We start from the raw sequence: 23,117 nt of genomic DNA on the forward strand, positions 1-23,117 counted from the left end.
TGACTTGAAAATTATTTAGAGAAAGGACTAGACATCTGTATGAGGAACAAATCAAAGTGGATGATAGTGCCATTTTTAATATTTCTATTCAAAATCCAGGTAGGAATACACCTTTACTAGTATTATCTTTATTAAGAGAAATGAGAGATGAAATGCACATATCTTCCAAGATCTTCAGAAAAACAGAACTATAGGTATACAACTGGCATTTCTCCAGAAACAGGCTACCTACCGACAATAATCATTATGATAGACCCCAACAGTTAAGTGGCTAGGTGACTGGAATATCAGAAAGAAGAATATATGTAGAAAGAATCCTACAAGTACTCTGAAGATTTCAGATAAGAAAAAGTCCTCTCAATACAACAGGTAGGTCCACTGAGTCCTGGACTGCATGATCTGAAATTTTAGGAAGCAAAGGAAGAGCAACTTTTAGAAATGGTTACATGAAAGGTGAATACAGATGCACAAATGCTATTTTGTCTTTCTAGGTAGGAAAAGTAAAAGACTTATTTACAGATATGTAAGTAGGGAATGGGGATGATGTGTCAAATGCAGCTATTCTAGGGCCCTCCCTGGTGATGAATGGATTCAAACACAGTACTGTGAAGCTTGACCTTGATCCCCGACCAGGGAGCTGACATACATGGGAGGACAGACCTCTCCTGTCCCGCCCACTGCTCCCCTCAGCAGTGGATTTCAGTAGCTCTGCCTGTTGTGCTCCCCACATTGTCTCTAGTGAATCCTTTCACCTGTGCAACGCCAGTCTGTACCCTAGTTCTTGTATGCCTAAATAAATGTGTTAAAAAAGAAAAAAGGAGCTATTCCAGGAACAGAGATGGACAACAACATGGACAGTGCCTGAAAGTCCTAAGCCTAGAAAGATCACTCCGTGATTAGACTGTCACATACTAAAACCTGGACACAGAAAATCCTGTGATCTGAAAAATAAAAGGGAATATTATTCTATGTTCTACTTCAGCTCACTGGTTTGCTATAAATCAGAAAACTACTTCATGGCCTAGAAGGAGGTGTTGGATTCATCCCTGAGTCCCTCCAAGCTGGTACAAAAGAAAGTGAGAGATAGGGTCTGTTGTGACTGCATAAAACTAAAATTGTAGACTTAATTTCTCACACATAATGGCGAGGGACAGTAGTTCAGGAAATAAACAAAGCCAAAATCCAATAAGCAAGCCAAAAGGGGAAGTCCAATTTTTATCCTTAACCTAATAGTTGAAATGTGAATTTAGAAGCAAATGAGCAATTAACATGAGAATAAGCTAGGTGGATTGAATTTAAATAAGATCACAGTTATTACTTAGGACACAAAATTGTCCGTGGTAAAAAGGAATACTAAAAAAATGAAAAAACTAGGCCTGACCTATTTAGACAAAGAGTATTATTATAAGACTGCTTGCTTCTAAAAGTCAACAAAGTCCTAACAAACTGCTAACAGATATGAGAGAAAGAAAGTGAGAAGTTCTGAGTAGGAGGCTAACTAACAGAAGTGAAACTTAGAGAGGCCAGAGGAAATAGGTAAGTGGGACTGGTAGATCTATTAATAGATTGTATGACCCATATCAAAAATACTCCAATTGTAAGTACTGGCAAGGACGTGAAGAAAAAAGAACCTTTGTACACTATTGATGAGAATGTAGAAGTGGTCCAGCCGTTATGGAAAACAGTATGGCGTTGTCTCAAAATATTAAAAGTAGATCTGACATATCCTTCAGCCATTCCATTTTCTTGGTGTCTACCCAAAGAATGTAAAAACATTAAAGGGATATATACACTCCCATGTCCATAGCAGCACTATTTACAATAGCCAAGTTACAGAAACAAAGTTCCCAAGGATGGAAGAATGGATTAAGAAGATGCAATAGAGATATATAATGAACTACTACTCTGCTATAAAAAAGATGAAATTATGCTACTTGTGGCAACATGGATGAAACTAGAGGGGATTTTGCTAAGCAGTGTAAGATAGAAGGAGAAATATCAAACATTTTCACTCATATTGGGAATATAGAAAAAGAAAAAAAAAAAGAATGGACAAAATTAAACCAAAACAAACTTTAAAAGTCAACTGCAGATTATGGCTACCAGAAAGGGAGGGTGGGAGGTAGGCGACAAAATAAAGATAGGACTCAGTGGACTATGGTAGATTATGAGTGTTTTAGTAGCGGCCAGGGATGATAACATGTATCATAAGTTGTTCCATCTATGCAAGAAAGCATATGCAGTGTTTTAAACCAATATAATTTCAATATAAATGGTACCAATAAATTGATAAAGGAGGGATTACCGTCTCAAAACTGATGTCCTTATTGGTTTGAGCCCACGATTAAAAGAAAATAAAAAGAAGGTATACTTGACAATAATTGTAAGAGCAGTGTATCCAAAAATACCTCTTCTGTAGTTGCTCATCAGTCACTTGCATCTCCTCTTTTAAACGCATGTACCTGTCTTCTCTCAGAAGCCTGGAGCCATCATAGAGGCTCAGCTCTCGATCATGAATTAACCTAATGGGGTAGGTGAAAATCAGGAAACAAAATTAATCAGTTTTGAAAGCTGAAGTTATGATAGGTAGTTATTATAATCTGCTAACATTTCAATCATATCTGATACTACTGGCAATTTGTCTACCAGCTTTATCAGAATCACTTTTCAAAATTTTAAGATGCTGCTACATTTGGCAAAACTACTGATTTCTGTATTGGAGGTGAACAGTCATGGGTACTGATATGGATGGGATGAGGAGATGAAAACAAAAACAAAACAGCTCAATGAGTGGCTAAAGGAGAACTATGAGACATGTTTATGAGGAAGGCAGTTGAAACACACTCCCTTGACTAATTTTACTATGAAATGAACAATATCAAAATATTTCTATCTTTAGAAATGCAGGAAAAAATATCGAAAATCTCTGTAGTGAAATAGCTAGTACTATTTCATATACCAATTATGACGTTTACCTAATTATCCACAGTACAAATTGCACAGTGTCTTCCAGTAGTAGTCTCGATCTTACTGCAGTGAGGGAGCGTAGAGTGCAGAGGTTAGGTACATGAGCAGCAGAATGAGCCTACAATGAAGTCCAGCTGGGCACCAAACAAGCAGGGAGGGAGAAAACTACTCACTCTACATTTTTATCTTTTATAAATTGTGGCAATAATACCAATTCCATAGTATTGCTGTATGAAATGACAGCTAATGTAAGGCAGATGCTTAATGAATTCATTCTTAATGTTGGCTGTACAGTAGAGTCTCCTATGAAGAGCTTTAGAATACCAAATGTTCAAGTCTTGGCCTGGACCAATTACATCACAATCTGAATAGATGGAGTGAATTTGTCAGTGATTTTGAAATCTCACCCCTGCAAGGTGATTCCAAGATAACTAAGGTGAACAGGCCTAGCACAGTACACAACATAGAATACTGAAATTAATGATAGCAGTTGTTATTACTACTTGCCCTAACAGAAAAAAGATAAGACAATGAAAGAAAAGTGTTAAGTATTATGTTGTTCATTTCTGTACTTGTCTGTTAAAAAGAGAAAAAAAATTACAAATCTATGGGATGAAGATGATAAGTCACTGAGTCTGTATTTATTACTTTTAAAGTACTCTCAAATCTGGATTAACACAGTGGTTTTGGAACCTTTAATTATACTTGGTATCTGCATCCTGTCCAGGATAAGAAGTTTTGACTTGCTGATTGCGGAAAGGGATTATTCCACTTATTTGATCTTTTTTTTTTTTCATTAAATCAAAGCTAAAAATTAAATGTTTACAAATGAAAGAATCATATTGTAATCAAAAAGAAAAATAACTACTATTAATCTCTCAAAGGACTCAGTATGGGAGTATTTTCAATGAAACTCAAGATAAAAATCTTCCCTTAACACTAAATTCTAAAGAAATTAATTAGTAATGTGTGGTGGGTTTTGTCCCAGCCGAAATGGAATAAGATAACAGTTACACAAGTGTGACCATTTGTAAACAAGACTTCATATAATCTCTATAAAATATAATTAATAGTTATTACATTTTGTGTAAGGAATTACATTTTCTCTCTCCCCCTCGAGAAAAATGCTCAGTAAGAACAACCAACAGTTGAGATATATGATTTCTCAGGAGTTTGTAAACATGTAATGAACACTATCACCAAAATATTTCTACCATTAGAAATCACAAGGTTTGTAATATCAAAAATCTCAATAATGAAATTCGTACCATTTCATGTATCAACCACGATGATGCAATTGTTAACTCTAACAAATTATAGAAACTTCAGCTGTGTGACTTGGTGTATTTAACCCTAAACATACATAATCTTGCTAAGGCAGATTTTCCCCAAATTTTCATTTGTGAAATTTTTATTGTATGGTGTTTATAACAAAAAAAATGTACTCCACTTGGATGTGGAATGTTAAGCTTCTCTGAATCTATTGTAGGTCATCAAAAAAATAAAGTGTTCCGAGTCTACTGTTTATGACATCTTTTTATATGTGTGACTCACACAAACCTTTGCAGTACAGCCAGGGTGCCTGCATTGGCCCGGTGAATGCCATCCAAGAGAACCAGTTTTCCTTCGATAGCTGCATTTACAAGGGGAGAAGACCTCCAGGCAGTGTCTCCATTTGGAAGCGTGTATCTCTGCTGCAGCAGGTCACGTGCTGTCATGTCCTACAACCAACCCCGACACCCATGAAAATAAATGTAAAATTAATTTTAAGACATGACTTGCTTCTTAGCTTTATAGTTACCTTTATTTGAACATAACATCCCATACAACAATTAAAAAATCATCTGCAAACCAGCAATAGAGAAGGATATTCAGAAGCATTTCTTGTCCATTTGAGGTATTTTTCCTTTTACTCATCTGTATAACACAGTAAGAGTGAAGGATTTTTTTTCTCCTTTTAATTTAGCACCACTGCCCATTTTTAAATGTTTATTTGGTGTGTACACAATGATGAAAATAATTTCCATCTGACTTTAATAAAATTTAACACAATCTGCTTTCCTCCAGTAGGGAACAAAACATAGCGTTTTGTTTTAAAGACACAGAAGCCAAGCAAACTCAACAGGAAAACACACTTATCAATAATATGCAAAAACAATCTTGTAGGCTGAGTTCTCCTGAAAAGCTATGCTAGGAGCCATCAAAATGACTCATTTAAAAAGGCTTGAAAATGCAGGAAGCTGAGTAGACAGTCATTAGATGAGATATAGTAACTGACAAAGATTAGCATGGCACTTAAAAGCAAATTTTAAGGACACACGTGATGTGTTAACACTGAAACAGTAACACAGGGTTAAGCAAATTATTAATAATTGTGGCATACAGCTATAGTAAAAAAAAAAAAAAAACAACTTGAGAGCCATATAGTAGAAACAAGCATGTGTTAGTGTTATAATGTCTTTACTGTTGTCAGTTTGATTTTTATGCTACTTAAATCAAATAAAAGTTAAACTTTCATAGTAAACTTTACTGAAAATTAAATATCTTAAAAAAGTCATTTGTAAATCTTTGGTATGCAACTCTAAAGTTTAAGCATATAGAAAACTAGTGGTTTTGTTTAGTCACTATGTTAAGTCTCAATTATTTCAAACTTCTCATTACCAAAGTACTGACTTAGAAAGTATGAATACTGTTATATTAAGACACTCAAGAAACAATGACATTCAAACTTAACAAGTCTCAAAAATTCTAAAAAAACAATTTTGACATATTATTAGAATTTAGCTAACTAACTCATTTGTTACTCTAATTTTTCAGCTCCAAATTGAAATTCTATGCAAACTATAGAGGAAGATCCTTCTAAGTTGCTAGTGGTAGTTACAAGAGCCAAGACTAAATTTAGAACCATCTTCAATGTTTACTGAAGTGGTTCTTGGTGAGAATGAGCTCATTCCCACTCATGGCTGTGCTCAGCAAAAGGATCACACTATAAGAAAACAGAACAAAATCAAAATAAATGTTTGTGGGTCATTTTCACAATTAAATTATTAAAAAATTCAAATACATATGAACTTTTTAAAAGTCAATATAAGAACAGATTAATTTGAAGAAACCCTTGCTACTAATTATCCCAGAAAAATACTCTCTAAGAAGTTACATCACACACTGATTGCCCTAGAGTATAAAACAGACAACATGCTTGGCATAGTGTTTCTAAATCAAAGCTACATATTGGAAATGGAAGAGGCCACTTTCAGCAAATAAATAAGATTAGGTACCATCACCCTGAAGATTTGGATTCTATACAGTAGATCGAAAGAGGAGCTTACTAAATAGGTTTTTTTTTAATTTAAATACTACATAGGTGATATCTAATATGCTTTCCAGTGTCATATCTAATATGACACTGCTCTATAAAAGAGACACAAAATTAACATGAAACTTTGTCCTGAATCATCTCATTTATTTATATCCTTTCCTTTTATTTATCTTTCTAATTAAAAATTATAAGATTGCATGAGGAAATATAAATTCATTACAAAATGGCAAACTACAATGTGAAAAAATTGAAGGAAAAAAGGAAAGATGATGACTTATTACCTTCAAGTTATTTCCCTACTGGTATTTAAGAGATAACATGAAGAAGGCATCCCACTGATAATAGTTTTAAAGAAATGGAAGGGTGTTAATCTTGAAAATCCCAGGATCACACTGAAAACAGATGCTGATCTAACTCGGTTCTTGAGTGTTTTGCCTTAGTTCAGGAAAAGATGGTGAGACTTAAGAGGTTCAGACTTCTAAGGAGCTAAGGTTAGCAACTGGTAACTCATTTTAAAAATTCTTCAACAGGCCCTCCCTGGTGGCGCAGAGGGTTAAAGCACATCACTGAGAAGCTAAAGCCACTTCTGCATGAGTTCAATCCCCACCTGCCCAGGAGGTGACCACATGGCATGCGGCAGACCTCTCCTGATGCACCCACTGCTTCCCTCAGCAGTGTACTTAGTCAACCTGCTTGTTCTGCTCCCCACTCTGTCTCTGGTGAATCCTCTCACCACCCCTGCACCTCTGGCCTGTACCCCAGCTTTGTATGTAAATAAATAAATCTTTAAAAAAAAAATTCTTCAACAGAGAAAATTCTTCACTCTCATACCAGCATATCGTGAATCACCAGTCAGTGAATGATGATACGAGAAAGAATAACTTCATTTGGCCATGATTCTGAAGTGTTTCATATCTTGTTAATTCATACAATGTGTACACTAGTTGCCTCATTCAAGTTAAGAAAACATTTACTAATAATGATGGGAAAGATGATTAATATCCAGGCCTCCTCTTTACCAGTCTAGCTGTTTCCAGTTGAAAACTTTCACTTACTGAAGTAAAGGAAAAAGACAATTTGTTGCTAGACAGTGAGTAACAAGTCAATAGAGTTCATTGCTGTTAATATCAACCCCAAATACAGACCAGAAATAGTGTTCCTTTTTTTCAATCATCAGAGAGAAAGAAAATGCAAAAACTGGCTTTTCTTAGAGACTAACTCAATTTAGCTTTATCATTTACTCTTGCATACCATCATATTAAAAAGAGGCATTCTTTATCTCCAATACACCTTTTCATTAAAATAAACCCCTCCTGAGAGAAAAACAATAGCATTCCTCTTAATATGAGTTGTTAGTTTTCATAATTGAGAACTTATGGTGGGAGTAAAGATGAAATTCCAGCTTTTCCTTAAAGACATGATTGGCCCTACTTTCAGAATATCAGTTAAAATCAGAATTAATTTTCAATTGTGAATTATTTTCAGTGTGTCAAAATACAGACCAACAAAGTAAAACTGAATTTTCACAAAATAACTGAATTTAATCAAACCCAATTATAATCTGTAAATTTGTGATATGAACTAATCTTTAGTTCATATGAAAAGCAACAGCATTTTCAAATATTGTTGTCTTTAGAATATTTGATTTTTAGTACCATGAAATTGTATTAATAGCTTTGTTTACTTTAACATTTACTATTTGGTGGAACTGTTTAAAATATACATTATCATTTCCTTACACTTCCTACCTACACACAGATCCCAAAAGTAGGTAGACCGGCAAATTAAAAAAAAAAAAAAAAAAGGTTGTGGCTTAATCCATGTAAGCATTTGGAAGCACTAATACAAATCAAGAATGATAAGTGATCGCATTTGGCATATATTTTGTTATCCCTGAAAACCTTTGAACTTAAGAGAATAAAAATAGCACTAATGATATCATAGGGCCCAAACCATTTCCTCTTTCTGCATTTCCTTAAAAATTTCTAAATAACAGGACATGAAACCTAGTTCCTTTAGAGCTACCATTGTCTAACCTTCAACACCTCACCTTCACTCAGATCTCTGGGAAAATCCATATATCTCATAAGATTCTTTGTCATTTGGATTTCTGCTTTTTTGATTTGCAATGAAGAAACCCTACTGAAAATAAAAATGTCTTATTAAAGGGAGAAGCATAACAATGAAATGTATCAGAGAATTTTATTTGAATCTTAAAGCAATTATAAAACTTAAATGTTTTCAGTACCTAACTTTTTTGAGATTTCTTAAAAACCCAGATAGAATCATTTGCTTGCTGAAATAACTGCAGAGTGTTTAAGTTGTCTTACAAAAATATATATTTAATAAAGCAAGAGTAAAAAAACCAAAGTAAACACATATAATGCAAACTATAAGAACATCTGAAAACATAAATCTACAATGTCTAACAGAGAGAACCTTTTCAAGTTACGTAAGTCATTCTCTCTAATACTGACAACAAAAAAGATATGCTATCAATTTTGATAATGAGATAAAAAAATGCCTTACATAGGTCAGGTCATCATATATATACTGTGTTTAAAGAAATAAAAATAGAAATAGTAATTCCAGTAATAATACTCATAAGGAATTTAGTAGGTGTTAAGTGCTTTACATAAATTCACTCGTACTCCTTAAAACCTTACGAGATAGGTACATTTATTATTTTTATTTTACAGATGACAAAACTGAGGTACAAAGTGGTTAACAGAAGGCCACATTTGATAAGCAGAGGAGGTGGGATAGTCTTAAAAATATTATTGTGACCAATACAACAACAAATTTCAGTGAAAGAAATTCCACACAAAAGAATTAGCCTGGATTAATGAATTCATAACTATACTTTAGAGTTACTACAGGAATGTGTCAACAGCACCAACTCAGATTACCCTTCACAAATGCAGTTTCTCAACCCACTTCCTTGAGAAGACTAAGAAAATAATAAGTATAATGTTACCACTCCCCAAAATGCTGCCAAAGGTAATTAGTCTCTACTGTTTTTGCAAGAACATCTTTAAATGCATATATAAAAATTGAATAAATATGTTTTAGTTGATAATAATATCTCTAAGTAGATAGGACTATTCATTCCTTATTTCTGAATAAACCCACAAACAATGGGTATTTCTTTTTCTTTTTTTGATTGGGGTAAATAAGTAATATTAATGTGTTGTTTTTTTTGCAAAACAAGCTAGATAATATTCTGTATGTTTTCCAAGGCTACCTCAAATAAGTTTTGTTTGCTTGAGCAAAATTTTCCCTACTGAAAAACATTTTATCAGTAGTATAAACATAAAGAAAATCTAGGACTTAATTCTTTTATTCAAAGAATACTCTGAAACTAGCTGATGTGAGCCATCAAGTATACAATAAGGAATTAATTATGTCCATACCTATTAGTGGCAGAATACTGCATGAATATTGTATAAACATAGAATGCTAATGATTTTTAGATTGCAGAATAGAAGTGAAATCGTTATTTACACTTGAGGGACAGTCAGTGAACAGTAGACAAGGCACGCTGCCAACATTCCTCAGTGTCATTTATATTTGATTTCAAAGGAAACGGCTTCTTGTTTTACTATATTGTAAAATTATTTGTAAACTCTTACAAGCTTCTCCTCAAGTTCCCCTTTTAAAGAACTATTTTTAGCCTGTCATCCATACAGTTAATGCTCCCTTTATGTCAACCGTGATGGCAGTACAAGCCTATTATGACTTAACAAAAGGACATCTTAATAAAGTCACAAAATATAAAGGTTAGTATATGTACAAACAACTTACATGTGTCCAATGAAAAAAACCAATAAAATCCCCTTCTACTATCATTCTTGTATTACAGAGGATAAGAAATGTCCTGCTTAACTGTCTTTGTAGTTTGAGTTCTGTGTATGACCCAGGTTCCATTAAAATTAGTGCATATACAAAACTGGGAATTCAAAAAATCGGCAATGGACAACGAAAGTGAGGTGGCAGTCATTAACAGGAGGCCTACTCTTCTAGAACAGCTATGGCTGAGGTTTTTCTGATGTTCTCATTACTAACTAGGTAAATAAAATATGTCCCCATTGGAATGTAAGGTCCAAGCTTCTTTTCATGGCAGTAACCTCAGCACCTGGGAACAACCTCTCCCTAAAATCACATTAGCCATTATTCTCTACTAAGTCGCACTTGGTGTTAGATAGGCAGAATGGGTTCTATTGCCCACAACACAAGGATAGTATTTTAAAAGTAAAGCAACTTATTAAATGCAGAAATTTTCACAGATTAACTATATAAAAAGATAAGAAGATCTTCTAAAAGGTGGGCAAAAAATAGAGATGTTCTAGAGTAAAACTCCAATATATACAAACTAAAGAGTCACTCTTTAATGGCACTACAAACTCAGCTGCATTTTATTGCAAATGTTTAACTGTGTTAAACAGTTGGAAAAGCAGCAATTTTAGTTTAAATATTGTTAATAATATCTTCCTTATAAGGAGCATTTTAAAAGTAATAAGATATAAAATCAAGGCTGCTTTAAATATTACTAACCTTTTCTGTTCTCAGTAAACAACATCTGCAGCAGATACATGGTATTTGGATTCACTCAGTAACACCAAAATTCCTACTAGTCAGCTAACATGGAGGACAGTAGAGCTGAGAGGACAGGCACAGAATGGGGAAAGCTAGGCTTCAATTCCAGTTCTGCCACATCTCATATATGGTAAACAGGGAAAAGGAGTGAAATATATCTAGAATTAATGAGATAATATCTAGCATGTAATGGACATTTAATAAGTGACATTGAATTTTAATCAACTTAAGAATAATATACAAACACATTAAAATTCACATCTGACAATAAATTTAATCATCAGGACACAAATACAAGTAACCAATGCTGTATGATAGCAAAGTTTTATCTTAAACTTAAAGAAGAGGCACTATTGAAACAAGTAGGTTTTAATAAAGAAAAGCTGACAACAGTGAGATTTGAACTGGTCCTTTGAAATTAATTTTAAAAATTTATTTGCTCACTCCTTCATCTATTGACTGGTTTCTACATGCAAGAAAGTCACTGTTCTGGGGGTGTGAATACAGCAGTGAAGAAAATAATTGTGAACCTCTCTGCTGGAGAGGGAACAAAAACAAAGGAGACAGAGAACAAAAAGGAAGGAAGGGGGGGGATACAAAAAAAATCACATTGTAGTCAGTGCTATACAGAAAATAACAATATTATACAATATAGATATGTAATATAAGTAATTGCTCTGTAGATCAAGGATGTTTTCCCTTAGTATATTCAAGTGACCTGATTTAAAACAGGCCAAATGAAGACTGGGGAAGAGTCTTCCAGCCAAAGCAAAGCCTTGCAAAATTCCAGGACAAAAAAAAAAAGATTGTTAGATTTGAGAAACTGACAGTAGTGAGACTGACTCATAGCAGCGGGAAGAGAGAAACCTGGAAAGGCAGGCAAGGCTGGATGATACAGGACAGTGGTTTTCAACCCTGGCTGTCTATGAGAAATGCTGTGTAGCTTTTGAAAAATACTGAAGTTGGGTCCATCAGGCCATTACCTCAGAAACTAATGTTTTTCAAAGATCTTTGGGTGATTCTAATACATAGTCTAGGTTGAAAAACATTGGTAGAAAACTCAGAAGCCAGGATATTAAGTCCCTATTTTAAGTTTGATGAAAAGCCATTGACAGATTCTAAACAGGATAACGACATGATCTGACTCACATTCTTAAAAACTCATTCCCTCTACTCATTAGAAAATGATGATGGAATGCAACATAATCTAATTAAATATATACAAATGTGTGAGATCTACAAATGAGATCTCTAACTCAAATGTTCTCAGCAAAAAAGATAATAATCTACAAATATTTCACCCACAAAACTGAAAATTGTTAAGATATTAATAAAAGAAATTGAAGATACAAATAAAATGGGAAACTACTCCATCCATGTGGTCTGAAAGAATATTGTTAAAATGCCCATATTGCACAAAACAATCTACAGATTCAATTCACCCTCTATCAAAATGCTAATGGAATTTTTTACAGAAACAATCATAAAATTCTTATATAGCCAAAGAAGATCCTGAATAATGAAAACAACCTTCAGGAAAGAACAATATTGAAGAAATTACACTTACTGATTTGAAATGATATTACAAAGCTATAGTAATTCTACTAAAAGTACAGTATTGGCATAGAAACATACTAGGTTAATGGAAGAGAATAAAGACCAGAAATAAGTCCACAAATATATGGAAAACAAATTTACAGTAATAGTCAAGAATATACACTACAAACAGTCTCTTCCTAAGTGGTGTGAGGAAAAAAGAATGAAATTGAAGCCCTATCATCTACCAAACACAAAAATCAACTCAAAATAGGTTAAAATCTAAGACCTGGCCATAAAACTCCTAAGAGAAAATAATGGCAGAAAGTTCTGTGACAACGTGGTGATGATAATTTTAATTTGACACAAAAGTGAAGACAATAAACATAAAAAAAAAAAGGTGGGGCATAAAATAAAAATGAAAAAGCTTTTGCAGAGCAAAAGGAAACTAATAAAATGATGATTGTATATCTGATGAGGGGTTAATGTCCAAAATCATCAAACTCTTCTAATACACCATCACCAACAACAAAAACAGCAACACAATTAAAAGGTGGGCAGAGGAAGTAAAGAGACATAGCAAAATGTCCAATAGGTATTCAACATCACTAATCACTAGGAAATTCAAATCAAACACACAACAGGGTACCACTCCACACCTGTTAAAATGGCTGTCATCAAAAGACAAGAGATAACAAATGCTAGTGATGACCTGGGAAAAAATAATGCTTGTTTGTGCATTATAGGTGGGAAAACACAACGAAGTTCCTCAAAAATTAAAAAGTAGAGCTACGTATGATATGATCTAATAGTTCCACTTCAGAGTATATTATATGAAGAAGATGGAAAAAGGATTATCAAAAAGATATTTGCAACCCCATATTTATTATAGCATTATTCTTAATAACCAACCTCTATCCATGGATAAATGGGTAAAGAAAATGTGATTTACGCTCACTCACATACACAGAGTATCATTATGGAAGGGTCTTCAGGGCATTATATTAAGTATAAAAATGTCAGGCAGAGAAAGAAATACTACAATGAGTCACATGTGGAATCTTCAAAGAAAAATCAAACCAAACTCTTAGAAACAGCTGTAAATTAATTGTCAGGGTCTGGGGGAAATAGGGAGATGTTGATAGAAGGGGACCGATTTTCAGGTATAATGCAAATAAGGTCTGAGATGATAACATATACACAGTGTCTACAGTTGATACCACTGTCTTACATAATTGAGGTCTTCTCAGTGTGGAATTTCAATGCTAGCAACATAAGTTCTTAAGAACTCTGTATTATAAAGTAAAATACCACATGCCAAATGCATTAACCACCAAATTCTCAACAGAGGGTCCAGGAATGGAGGGTTAAAGCTACTTCAGAAGTCCATAATGGATAAGTCCCCGTGCTATAATGGATATTGTAAAAAGCAAATGATGTTACATTTCTAACTGGCCACAGGAGTAGGGTAACATGGCTAAGTAGGTGCCATGGCTCCAGGACTAGACAGTTCTTTTGACACCTTCGAGTGTCTCTTCTGGTAGCACAGAAAGAGACTTGTTAAAATTATGGAAATAGACTGGTGGAGGTAGCTGGGCAACTTCCTAAGTAGAGGCATAATGGGTCTCATACTCTCCCGACCACAGACAGTGCCTGACCACAGCTAACAAATCTAAGAGTTTAAGGCAACCACAGGAAATAAGCAGGAAGCATCACAGTGCATGGTTAGCCCAAGTCACTCTTAAAATTGTTAATCTCCTAATAGTAGTCAACAGAGTAAAAATCAGGATTTTAGCAGCTTCTCTCAGCTTAAATTTAAAGCTACTTAAACTCCTAAGTTCCTAAAAGTACTGAGTGACTGTTAAAGAACACAGGTTACCTAAAAGGCTCTTACTCCAAACACCTAATAAAGTCCTCTTTCTACTATTAAATCTGAATTGAAGTTTTAGGCATTTAGAAAGAGTTTGGACCATAAGTAATTGAGTTTTGTTTTTTTTTAAATAGGGGAAGTAAAAGAAAAACAAAGAACTTAGGAAGCATAATAAGAAACCATAAAGTAGTATTCATTTCCAAGAAAAAAATTCACAAAATATATTATACTAACAAAAATTAATGAAATCAAGATCAAATCAAAGTTATATTCTTCTTTCTCTTCCTTTTTTGAGATAATCTCCTCATAATGAGAACATAGAAACATAACCACCACTAATCTAACTTCTGACAAACACCAAACACCTTACCCTTGTAAAGACTTTTGAGAACTATGAAATCTTGGGGATCCCTGAAAGGTGTTCCTCAGACCCCCAAACAAAATTACTGCTTAAGTACATTTAAAACAAAAGTACTGACTAATGAAGATGGACAAATGGACAACGACCCCAATGGCTCTTTTCAACAGTAGTAGGCCATCACTGCAGTTTGGAGCTTTTCCACAGATTATCTCTAAATTTGAAATTCCCTTTCTTCTCATTTTTATGGGTCTTATGTTTTTGTACCACCAAGCATGGTAAATTAAATACCTCTCAGGCTGGAATTCCTTATTTGGTAGGATTCCTTGGTCACTTTTGCTTTCTTCCTTGGTTATGTGGTTTTATTGTAATGTTTATTTTTATACGCATGACTAAAAGCCTCCTAGTGTGTTTTATAAATCAAACAAATACCTCATGATAACTAAATTTGTTAAAATAACCCAAAAGATGCTGCTATTACTTTAAAAGACGCTCTTTCCAATAAATAAGTCCAATGATTTTAAAGTAATAATTTCAAAGTTAAAAATTGAAAATAAAGTTTAAATACTTTTTGTGAAAAAGCAAATGAAGATCATTTTACATTTGCATTTAAATAGTAAATTTATGCAACATAAGACTGTTTATTCAAAGTGAACTATTCAGACTTTAGCTCTTCGGCATCTTTTGTGGTTCCATATTATATTTAAGCAGGTTTGGCTCAATTTCTTTGAGTGCTACTGAAAGTTTGGGTACAATGGCCATTTTGACAATGTTAATGTGTCCAGTTCATAACAGGGGTTGTATTTCCATTATGTGCATCTTTATTTCTTTTAACAATGCCATATTATTATTATTATTTTTTCTTTTGGAATTGTCCTTTACCTCCTTTGCTAAGTTTACTCCTAGACTGGTTTTGTTGTTTTTAATGCAATTGTAAATGGAACTGTTTTCTTTCTTTCTCTTCTAAATGACTGTTTGAATATAGGAAGAAATTCATGTTATCTGAAAATATGGATAGCTTGCTTTCTTTTTTTCCCAATTTGCATTCCTTTTATATTCTTGTCATGCCAGATTGCTCCAACTAGGACTTCCAATACCATGTTGAATAGTGGTGAAAGTAGACATCTTTGCATCAGATCTTGGTGGAAAAGTATTCAGTTCTTCATCACTAAGAATATGTTAGCTATGGGTTTGTCACATAGGGCCTTTATTGTGCTGAGGTATATTCCATTTATCTGAAGAATTTTTTTTTAAGATTTATTTATGCATACAGAACTGGGGTAGAGGCCAGAGATGCAGGGGCAGTGAAAAGATTCACCAGAGATGGAGTGGGGAGCAGACCAGTCAGATCGACAAAGTACACTGCTGAGGGGAGCAGCGGGTGGGTCAGGAGAGATCTGCCACACCATGTGGTCACCTCCTGCGGCGGGGATCGAACTCATGCTGAAGTGGCGTTAGCCTCTCAGTGCTGTACCCCAAGCCGCTGCGCGACCAGGGAGGGCCCCTATCTGAAGAATTTTTTTAGGATTTCCACTATAAATGAATGTTGGATCTTATCAAGTATTTTTTCTAACATTTATTAATATGATCATAATTTTTATCTTTTCTTTTATTGATATGTGTGACCCATAAAATGTGTTTTGAACACATTCTGAATTTTTTTTGAAGTTTGAGAATGACAGGTAGTAGCTCATTTTTGAAGGTTTGATAGAACCCATTAGTAAAGCTACCTGTTCCTGGTCTTGTGTTTTTTAGGGAAATTTTTGACTACTGCATCAATTTCCTTACTTGAAATTGATTTATTGAGGTTTTCTATTCCTTCCTTATTTAGTATCAGGTAGTTGTATACCTCTAAGAATTTTTCTATCTTTTCTAGATTATTCAATTTAATATAGTACATTACTACAATATTAGTATATAAATATTCTCTTATGATATTCTAAATTTTGGAGATATCCATTGTACCTTCTCTTATTTATGATGCTATCTGAATTTTCTCCCTTCTTTTCATTTATTCCTATCTAGAGGTTGTCTATTTCATATTTTTCTCATTAACCCAAGCCCTTAGTGTGTTGTTCAGTATCTACCTATTAGAAGTTTTTCCTGCCTTCTTTTAGTAGTTGATTTTTCTATTAGAAACACTGTGGTTGGGAGATGATGTTTGGTATGATTTCAGTCTTCATGAATTTGTTGATACTTGCCTTGTGAACCAATATGTATTCAATCCTGGAGAAGGTCCTATGGAGACACTTGAGAATGTGTATTCAGCTTTTTTAGGGTACAATGCCCTATAAATATCTATGAAGACCATGTGGCTTAATTCTTTAAGGCTACTGTGTCCTTCCTAGTTTTCTATCTGGTTGATTTGTCCATTGGTAAAAGTGGGGTTTTGAATTCCTCCACCAGTACTGTGTTTTTCCATCTCCCACTAGGTCTAACCTACTTCTGTATCTCCAAAATTTTTATTGCCTCTGTTGCGTCTTTTTTTACAAACTGCATCTTCATTATTTTCTTATTCATAGCTTCTAATTTCAATTAATTTCTAATTAATTTTCTTTCTTAGAACACTCATTTTTCTGAGTTTTTTTGCATATATCTTAACAGCTTTTCTATGCTTTCTTCATTTATTTAAAAAAATCTTTATTATAGTAATTATAAGCTCTGTATGATAGGAAGAAAAGTTTGCCCACATGTTTGCAGTTGGGTTCTGGAAATTTGTTCTGTGTGGTCTGGTATTTCCTTGTGGACTCAGGTTGCCATTTGTTGTGTTTTCTTATCTCCCCATTATTTGCTTTTGAATACTAAGGTTCCAGAACTTCCACTTTTCCAGTAAATAGCATACTGTGTCAAGAATAACTAATCTATAGCTGGGTCTTTGATGTGGGCGGGGGTAGGTTCTGGAGGGTCCTGTCACTGGTAAAAGTGGTAAATGCAAATATGGCTTGAGACTGTGTTACTATTGCTAGCCCTCCTCTCTGAGTGTCAGACTCATGTCTTTATAGTAAGCAGGATGAATGCTCACTGGAGTCCCAGCATATTTCAACGTGGCTTCATTCTATCCACTTGTCCCTAAATCTGACCATTGCCAGGGGAAATGATCAGCTGACTTGTGCCTTTATGAGCTTTGAATTTGTCAAGGCTCAGTTCTACTGGCTCACCACAGTGCTCTTATCCTATTCCAACAGTCAGATTGACAACAAGCAGTCTAACCCTCCTGGGTGCAGGTATGAACCATGAATTCCACCCCAGCACAACCAAATCCCTGACTCACACTTTTGCTTTTCAGCACTAAATTTCTTCAGTGACTCATCTGTTGTACAGTTAGCATTGGTCCCTGGTGATCACTAAGGCACACTGGTATCACCCTACATCACATATGCTTTAAGTCCAGTGCTTATCTGGACTTTACTTGAAGTCTGTTCTCTCTAGAGTGAAGTGGGGCACATCCTCTAAAACCACCTTCCCCAAACCTCAACCAGGTGCAAAATTCTATGGATTTCTTCATTTCAAACACTATGCTATGGTCTAGCCCAACCCTGGTCAGAGAAAGAGAGATAGTAGAGAGGAGAATTCAGGGCTCTGCTGCCAGTTCTGAAGTTGAAGGGGCTACATGCAAAGACTAAACAAATATAAAAGCTGAAAAAGGTATGGGTGAAATCTCCTATAACTTAGGAATAAGGAAGTCTAAGCATGACTCAAAATCTAGATACAGTAAGACAAAATATTAATAAAAATATTAATAAATTTATCTATAAATATTATCTAAAATATATAACAAGGCAAAAAATAATTTATTCAAAAATAAAGGAAAAGGGCAACTGACAGAAAACCTAAGCAAAATATATCATGGATAAAAGACAAATGTGGGAAAAGAAAATGATAATTTACAGCTCCCAAACTAGAAAGGATTATCTACTTTTCTCTGACTATAAAAAATTAAATTGAAACTACTGTGGAGATGCCATTTTAACTATCCCACTGGGGAACATTAAATACTTATTAGCCTTCTCTACTGGCATTGCTGGTGAGAATACAATACTTACTGAAGAAAACCTGGCAATATTTTAAAAAGACATGCATATTCTTACCGATTGCTCTAACAATCCCATTTCTAGGAATTAATCCTGACAGTATGAAAATGTGTATAGGCAAACATTCACTGCAACTAGTGTGTAAGTACAAAATATCAGAAATAACCCCACTGCCCAAAAGAGGAGACTGATTGACTAAACTCTGGTATATCCAGATGGTGAACTAAGTAAAATTATAAAAATAAATGAGGAAGATCTCCATAAAAAGGAAAAAAATAATTACCCTTACTTAAAGTTTCTACTACAGGATTCATAGAGGACACAGGATTAGGAAACTTCACTTTTCAACTAGATATCAAGTATGTTCTGATGGCAACAACAGAGAGAACTTAACAGTGCACTGTCCCTGCCATTTTACAAATGATGGAAAAGACAAACTGCTAAATTTATCAATTACATACTTTTTACACTTCAGTATCTTTAAAGTCAGGGACATCTTTAATTAACAGACTCTTACAACAGTTGCTGGCCAGCTAGTTTTCTTTGCCTGTGCATGAGTATGCTTGGCTGGGTATGCTGTTTCTGGCATAAAGGGGTAAAAGTAATTTATTTGTTTTAAACAACAAATTCAGGACCAAGTGGGAAAAGAATGTAAGTCCCAGCTATTGCCTAAAAATACTTCTGTCAACGGCTGTTAAAATCAAGAGTACCACTATCAAACCCAGCAGAATAGCTGACAGCAGTTTGGAAGAAAATTCTGCAAACAATAGAAGAGCACTCTGTTCTTGAAAAAGTACAGAAGATACACAGGGTATTTTTGTGAAGTAACTTGAACATGTACAACTGAACCAAAAGTATTAGAAGATTCATATGAAGATAAAGAAGTTTAAAAAATACTTCAACCATTCAGTTTTACATTTTGCATGCACAAGAGATATATAATCTAAAAGAGTTCTTTCATTAAAAATTTAAAAAAATGTAACTGACAAAGTGTTAGGTCATATTTAATCCACTGCTCCTTTTTTTCTTAGCAATATCTAATGTCTTACAATTGATGACATCTTACAATTGATGATGTAGATAAAGTACCATAGTACAAAATAAGTGGTATCAAAGGAGGATATTTTAAGAGCTTCTGAAATTAAAAGGGAGTACATGAAACTCTAACTGGGCACTCACAAAAATCCATAAAGGTGGCAGTAGTGAATTGTTGAAAAGTAAGCAAATTGGCCCAGAGGAGAAGGAAGTTCAGACAGCATGAACAGTGCAAGAAAGTATAGATATGGATATGTCAGGAAGTAAGTCATACTGGGGGAAACACAAATCAGTCTTCACGCTGGAGTAAAAAGGTGTATATTAGTTGCTAGGTTTGAGGTCTCAAGACTGCCTTAAAAAGGAGGGCCAAGTAAAAAAGAGCACTGTACATGAAATAACAAAATTAGAATATTATGTGGCCAACTATGAGATGTGATTAAAAGCTTAAAGCATGGGCAAAACTAAAGAAAACAAAATTCAGCATTGGAAGGATGAACTGAGCAAAACCTAGGCTGGACACAGGCAGAAAGTTTAAAAAACTATTGTTGATAACCTAGGTGAGAAAAGCTGAGAATCTGAAAGCAAAATAGCATAGACACTAGTGAAAATGTGTTAAGTTATTCAGCAGTTAAAAAGAACAAGTTACTGATAATGCAACAATGTGACTGAATCTCAAATGCAGAATGTAACAGGTTGGAAAGAATGAAAAGACTGTTTAATTTATTTCTATGCCATTCTAGAAAAAACAATTCACAGAAAAGAGGGCAATAGTTGCGAAGACCTGGACGAAAGATTTTGGTGTGAGAGCAGCCTGGAGAATTTTTTGAGGTGACGGAGGTTATATCTCAGCTGAGGTGGTGGTTATACAAGCACCATGCTTGTCAAAATAGAATGAATTTCACTACATGTGAATTATATTTCAATAAACAATACAAAAAATAATCAAAAGCATTACTAGGTGGAACACAGCCATACTTATTTATGTATTGTCTATATCTGCTTTTTCACAAAGAGTAGCTGGAAAGTTTCTAGAGGGAGTGCCTGGCTCACAAAGTCTAAATTATCATCCAGCCCTCTACAGAAAGGTTGTTAATTCTGTTATACAGAGAACTAGTACCAATTTGTTTGCTTTCCATTCAAAAACTTAACTGGGAAGCACTAGCAATGTTTATAAATATGCTAATAAAACTGGGGTATAGAAGAAATAATTTGTTTTCCAAATACATTCTAAATTAACTCTCCAAAAATAAAGAGTATTTATTTAGTTTTCAAGAACAGCCATAGAGTTTTTCTTAGAAATGTTCAGAAAACCTTCCTATTCTAATCACTACCTTTTCTAGTTTGACTTAACTTTGAATTAAAAAGGAAGAGTGTGGATTCCCCTGTTTTAGGGATGTAGTCTTGGCACTCAAAGTTTCTGCTGGTCAAACTAAAGTATAGAGTCAGGCAGGGGGCCTCTCACAAGGATAAAAGTCTTGGTATATGCCTATCTGCTGAAAACATCAGGCAGATATTATGCCCAGATTTGCTTAAAGAGCTAGACCAGGAAATTAAGTGTAAACAGGGACTAGAGATATGATGTTTTGATCAGCAGCAACAATGGTGTCCCCCAAGCAATAACCTCCATTCACACCCCCCCCTAGTTTGTGCCAGATTACTGTCCATCCCCAATACACATCCCCACCAAGCACATTTTCACATAATTGCCTACCTTCCCTGAATCTAACACAAAATAAATATGAGACTGGCCATGCAGAAGATGCTGCATCTCCAGAGACATAAACTCCTCTTTCACTATTAGGCCTTTGAGTTATCTTTCCTTCATTCTATGCCCTCCCAACACTGCCACTCTGCAAAGCAACAGAAAAGAAAATTGCTAACTCTGTGTATGAGGCCAACATAATACTGGTACTAAAACCAAACACATACAGTGCAAAAAAAAAAAAAAAAGACGAAACTAGAGATCATAACATTGCAGGTGAACATTGATGTGAAAATCCTCAACAAAATATTAGCAAACCAAATTCAACAATACATAAAAAAAATCATACACATTGACCAAGCAAGGCTTATATGAAAGCAGAAATCTAGATGCAAGAAGCCCAATGAGTTCTAAGTAAGAGAAATCCAAAGAGACCCACACCAAGACGCATTATAATTAAAATGGCAGAAATTAAAAATAAAAAGAGGATATTACAAGCAAGCTACATACTAGGGATACCCCATAAGACTATCAGATTTTTCAACATAAGCCTTACAGGCCAGAAGTGAGTGGCATGACATACTCAAAATGCTGAAAGGAAAAAACAAAAAAAAAAAAAAAAGAAAACTTTCAACCAAAAATTCAATACCCAGAGTATCATGTATTTACAGAAAGAGATCAAGAGTTTTCAAGACAAGCAAAGGAGGTCATCACCACTAATTTGCAACTTTAAGAAAACTTCAAAGGGTCACATCTAACTGAAAAGAAAGGCACTAAATGAAAGCCAAAATTTATATGAAAGGAGGGGGAAAATCTCACTTTAAAATACACATGCAGTAAAATTATTTTATAAAATACCTATAAAGCAGTGGGAAGATTAAACAAAGAATAGTAAAAATTAACTAAATATACAACAGTCAAGGGATTTATACAACAAAATGATATAAAGTAAGAGCAAAAATATAAAACATGAGGGGATGAAAAAAATAGTCATTGTGTAATATGTTCAAATATAAGTTGCTGCCAACTCAATAAAGGTTACTAAAGACTTATGAAATTGAAGATATGGAGCCATTAAAAATATAGGTAATAAGCTTTTTGATGTCAGCCTTACTGATGCGTTGTGTTTTCATCTCCAACAATAAGAAACTAAAGATTTGATGGGAATACATCAAACTAAAAAGGAACCATTGTTAGAATGAAAAGAAAAAAAAAAAAGGTACTGACTGGGAGAAGATATTTTCAGCTTACATACATATAACTAACCCAATTCAACAAGAAAACATACAGCCCAATTAAAAAAAAAAAAAAGGGCAGAGGCTCTATATAGACATTTTACTAAAGAAGATAGAGATGGCCAACAGATACCTGAAAAAATATTCTACATTGTTTGGCTTTAGGAAAATGAAAACCTAAACCACAGTGAGATTTCACTTAACACTGGTTAGAATGAGTACAACCACTATGGAAAATAGGAGCCTCTCAAAAACTTTACCATTTATTTGATCCAGGTAAATGCAGGGCATTTATCCGAAGAACATGAAAACATTAACTTGAAAAGATATATACACCCTTATGTTCACTGTAGTGCAGCACATTTCACAATGGCCAGGATATAGAAATTACCAAAGTGTCCAAAAACCGATGAATGGGTAATGACAATGTAGTATATATATATATATATATATATATATATATATATA

The 23,117-nt window shown here is 34.2% G+C and overlaps 1 protein-coding gene across 2 annotated transcripts in view; it reads right to left on the reverse strand.

Annotated features, from left to right (window-relative positions):
- VWA8 (von Willebrand factor A domain containing 8) overlaps window positions 1-23,117 on the reverse strand; it is a 278,183-nt gene that overhangs the window by 195,719 nt on the left and 59,347 nt on the right. For both annotated transcript variants that reach the window (XM_012723268.1, XM_012723269.1), the window contains exons 14-15: window positions 4,528-4,688; window positions 2,409-2,522 (exon numbers count right to left, since the gene is read on the reverse strand). In XM_012723268.1, coding sequence (XP_012578722.1) covers window positions 2,409-2,522; window positions 4,528-4,688 — 275 coding nt within the window. The remainder of the gene's footprint in view (window positions 1-2,408; window positions 2,523-4,527; window positions 4,689-23,117) is intronic.

This window comes from Condylura cristata, unplaced genomic scaffold (assembly GCF_000260355.1).
Source record: "Condylura cristata isolate star-nosed mole 26May11 unplaced genomic scaffold, ConCri1.0 scaffold00010, whole genome shotgun sequence".
NCBI lineage: Eukaryota > Metazoa > Chordata > Mammalia > Eulipotyphla > Talpidae > Condylura > Condylura cristata.